At 40.4% G+C, this 4,962-nt stretch overlaps 1 protein-coding gene across 1 annotated transcript in view; it reads right to left on the minus strand.

The window, feature by feature from the left end:
• The window catches only part of TBC1D12 (TBC1 domain family member 12), a 145,622-nt gene that overhangs the window by 33,926 nt on the left and 106,734 nt on the right, over positions 1-4,962 (minus strand). The window contains 1 exon segment of the mRNA XM_017860965.1: positions 2,887-2,999. Coding sequence (XP_017716454.1) covers positions 2,887-2,999 — 113 coding nt within the window.

Here is a 4,962-nt window from a genome sequence, read left to right on the forward strand (position 1 = left end):
AAAAAAAAAAAAAAAAAAAATACAAAAAATTAGCTGGGGATGGTGGCGGGCACCTTTAGTCCCAGCTACTCGGGAGGGTGAGGCAGGAGAATGGCGTGAGCCCGGGAGGCGGCACTTGCAGTGAGCCAAGATCACACCACTGCACTCCAGTATGGACGACAGAGAGAGACTCTGCCAAAAAAAAAAAAACATTGATCATATGTAGATGCACACTTTATGTACATAGAAAAAAGACCAGAAAGAATATACACCAAATTGCTAACAGTGTTTACAGTAGGATCAAGAATAGCAATTCAGGTGGAAGAGCAGATACTTGTAATTTCTCATTACTTTAATTTTTTTCAATAAATATAAAAAGAAAAATTTTAGAAGTAACAGTGACAATATATTATTTCTAGTATTATACTAAAGTCCTTAAGTCTTTATGTGGTGCCGTTGTCTAGCATTAACATTATCACTTAGGCCAATTTAGCACATCTTATTATTAACTATTTATTTATTTATTTATTTAGAGACAGGGTCTCACTCTGTCACCCAGGCTGGAATGCAGTGGCGAAATCACAGCTCACTGCACCTCCTGGGCTCAAGTGATCCTCCCACCTCAGCCTCTCGAGTGGTGTGACCACACATGTGGGCTGCCTGGCTAATTTTGGGATTTTTTTGTAGGGACGGGGTCTCGCTATGTTGCCCAGGCTGGTCTCAAACTCCTGGGCTCAAGAGATCTATCTGCCACAGCTTCCAGAAGTGCTGGGATTACAGGCATGAGCCACCACGCCTGGTCTATAAAGTATTTTACTTTCTTCTATTTGATATTATTCTAATTTTGTCTAATTTAAAAAATTTATTTATTTATTCTATTTTATTTTTGAGATGGAGTTTCACTCTTGTTGCCCAGCCTGGAGTGCAATGGTGCAATCTCGGCTCACTGCAACCTTCGCCTCCCGGGTTCAAGCGATTCTCCTGCCTCAGCCTCCCGAGTAGCTGGGATTACAGACATGCACCACCACATCGGGCTAATTTTATATTTTTAGTAGAGATGGGGTTTATCCATGTTGGTCAGGCTGGTCTCGAATTCCCGACCTCAGGTGACCTGCCCGCCTTGGCCCCCCAAAGTGCTGAGATTACAGGCGTGAGCCACCATGCCCAGCCAAATTATTTATTTATTAATTTAGAGACAGAGTCATGCTCTGTAGCCCAGGTTGGAGTGCTGCAGCAAAATCATAGTTCACTGTAACCTTAAACTCCTGGGCTCAAGCAATCTTCCCATCTAAACCTCCCAAGTAGCTGGGACTACAGGCATGAGCCACCACATCCAGCTTAATTTTTAAAAAATCATCAAAACTACTCTGCAAGCCAGGCACAGTGGCTCACACCTGTAACCCAGCACTTTGGGAGGCTGAGGCAAGTGGATCACTTGAGGCCAGGAGTTTGAGACCAGCCTGGCCAGCATGGCAAAACCCCATCTCTACTAAAAATACAAAAAATTAGCCGGATGTGGTGGTACACACCTGTAGTCCCAGCTACTCAGGAGGCTGAGTTAGGAGGATCACTTGAACCCAGGAGGTGGAGGTTACAGTGAGCCCAGATTGCGCCACTGCACTCCAGCATGGGTGACAGAGCGAGACTCCATCTCAAAAATAAAAACAAAAAAACTAGTCTACATTTTGCTCCTATCTAACAAAGTTTAAGAAACTTAAGAAAAATAATATAACTCTTTGAAAGTCTTCTTCTTCTGTTCTTTTAAGTTTTATCTTTTTTTTTTTTTTTATTTGAGACAGAGTCTTACTCTGTCGCCCAGGCTGGAGTGCAGTGGCTCAATCTTGGCTCACCACAACCTCCATCTCCTGGATTCAAGCAATTCTCCTGCCTCAGTCTCCCAGCACACGCTGCCACACCTGGCTAATTTTTCATATTTTAGTAAAGAAGGGGTTTCACCGTGTTGCCCAGGCTGGTCTCAAACTCCTGAACTCAGGCAATCCACCTGCTTCAGCCTTCCAAAGTGCTGAGATAACAGGCATGAGCCACGATGCCCAGCTAAAGTTATTATATAGCTAATCAAGTTATATATATAAAGTTATTATATAGCTAATCAAGTTATAAACTTTAAATTTATTTATTCATTCATTCATTCATTCATTCATTCATTCATTCATTCATTCGGAAACAGAGTCTCGCTCTTTTGCCCAGGTTGGAGTGCACAGGCACGATCTCGGCTCACTGCAGCCTCCACCTCCTGGGTTCAGGTGACTCTTCTGCCTCAGCCTTCTGAGCAGCTGGGATTACAGGCGTGTGTCACCATGCCCAGCTAATTTTTTTTTTTTTATTTTTAGTAGAGACAGGGTTTCGCCATGTTTGTCAGGCTGGTCTTGAACTCCTGACTTCAGGTGATCCACTTGCCTTGGCCTCCCAAAGTGCTGGGATTACAGGCATGAGCCACTGCACCTGGCCTAAAATTTTTAAATTAAAAAAAAAAAAAAATCCCAACATGACTGGTTTAGTTAGGTAAACAGGGAGGAAAAGAATCTTTTAGCCTTCCTCCGGTATTTATGTGTTTTTTGTGCAAAAGTGGAGCCTTTTCATAATTGACTATTTTCTTTTTATATATATACTTATTATCCACTGCCATGTAGAATCGCAGAAGTTTTTGATATTTGAATGCCAAGAAGTTTATTGATAGTTGTAAACTAAAGGAAAACCCATAAATCCTTATATAAATTATAATAACTTATTAAATCATAACAGGTTTTGGGGGGATGAAGCATGCTCTTAAAATGACATTATATATGGTAATGGCCATTTATTTTAATGGTCACTCTACTAATCTGCTATGTGACTCTGTAAATGGCTATTTCTACATGTGGGAGTAACTGAACGTAGAATACAAACCAGGAGTGATATTTAGTTCATTTCCTACAGCTAGACTCCAAACTTTCCCACGGACACTAGGGGGCAATCCCTGCCACCACAATTCTCGAACTCTTCTTGTACTACGCCTAGAATTAAAGGGGGAGAAAAAAGGAGAAAGTTACTTTTATACCAAAATACTACTTGCATGATGGATTATCTTTAGTCTATGGGCAAGTGATCAAATCATTTTTAGGACTATTGAGAATTAAGTATGTAATGCATTCTTTTCTTTGGGTTCATGCTTGCAGGCAACAACATCCTACAAGATGTATAGGATCCCAAAGGGACAACAGTAATCTAAAGGGAAATGCGTTTTATAAATGCCAATGAGAAATCAGAAATATGCAGTCAACTATTTAAAAAACAGGATAAAAGGGACATAAAATGTGTCACCAATTCAGTACCAAAACAAAACAACTAAGAATCTACAGTGGGTAAAGCCCTAGTTTTTGAGAAGCAGTGAAGTCTGCTTAAAAAAAAAACTGTCGGCTTTAAAGTCAGATAGATCTGAGATCCAATCTAATTTAACCATTAATTAAATGTATAACCCTGGGCAAATCACTTAACCTCTCTGACCTTGAGTTTCCTTATAAATGGGAGTAAAAATACATATACCTGATAAAAGTTCTAAGAATCAAATATAATTACTTATGTAAAGTGCCTCAGATAATACGTCACACTGTGCCAATATTCAACAAATTCCCAATGTACCAACTACAGTAGGCATTGCAGAAGATATCCCCAACCCTCTAGTCGAGAGGGAAGATAAGGCATATTTTTAAATATTATGTAAAAAGGCAGTAAGAAAGAAATTCTATCATTTGCAACAACACAGATGAACCTGTAGGATATTGTGCCAAGTGAAATAAACCAGGCACTGAAAGATCAACACATAATTTCACTTATATGTGAAATCCAAAAAAGTCAATCTCATAAAAGTAGGGAGTGGAATGGTGGTTATGGACGGGGGAGGGTAAAGTGAATGGAGAAAGGTGAGATGTTGATCAAAGGGTACAAAGTTCCATTAGAATAAATAAGTGTTAGTAACCTATTATATAGAATGGTGACTATAATAAATAATAATGAACTGTGTATTTCAAAATTGCCAAATGAGCAGATTTTAAATGTTTTACTACAAAATATTGAGAAGTATGTGAGCTGATGGATTTGTTAATTAGCTTGATTTAATCATTCCATAATGTAAACATATATCAAAACATCACATTGCACCAGGCAGGTGGCTCACACCTGTAATCCTAGCACTTTGGGAGGCCAAGGCAGGCAGATTGCTTGTGCCCAAGAGTTGGAGACCAGCCTGGGCAACACAGTGAGACCCCATATCTATCAAAAATACAAAACTTCGCTGGACATGTTGGCACGTACCTGTAGTCCCAGCTACTCAGGAGGCTGAGGGAGGAGGATCACCTGAGCCCAGGGAGGTCAGTGTTGCAGTGAGTCATGATCATGCCACTACACCCCAGCCTGGGCAAGAGAGTGAGACCTCGTCTTAAAAAAAAAAACCTCAGGAAACATCACGGTAGGGTGCAGTAGCTCACACCTATAATCCCAGCACTTTGGGAAGCCGAGGCAGGCTGATCACTTGAGGCCAGGAGTTTAAGACTGGCCTAGCCAACATGGTGAAGTCCCGTTTCTACTAAATATACAAAACAATTAGCCGGGTATGGTGGCGGGTGCCTGTAGTCCCAGCTAGGGAGACTGAGGCATAAGAATCATGTGAATCCAGGAGGTAGAGGTTGTAGTGACCTGAGATCATGCCACTGCACTCCAGCCTGGGTGACAGAGGGAGACTCTATCTCAAAACAAACAAACAAACAAACAAATCACACTACCACACAAATATATGCAATTATTATTTATCTTTAAAAAGATGCTGGCAAAATAAATTTTAAATGAATAAATAAATGCAAAGGCAAGGTAAATATATTAGTCTCCAAGTATGATGATGAGACATTTACATAAGGGAAAGATCATACATAACATATTTTCTTGATTATGAGATAAGCACTTTAAAAATCACTTTAGGCCAGGCGCGGT

Source organism: Rhinopithecus bieti, unplaced genomic scaffold (assembly GCF_001698545.2).
Source record: "Rhinopithecus bieti isolate Rb0 unplaced genomic scaffold, ASM169854v2 scaffold_57243, whole genome shotgun sequence".
NCBI classification, from domain to species: domain Eukaryota; kingdom Metazoa; phylum Chordata; class Mammalia; order Primates; family Cercopithecidae; genus Rhinopithecus; species Rhinopithecus bieti.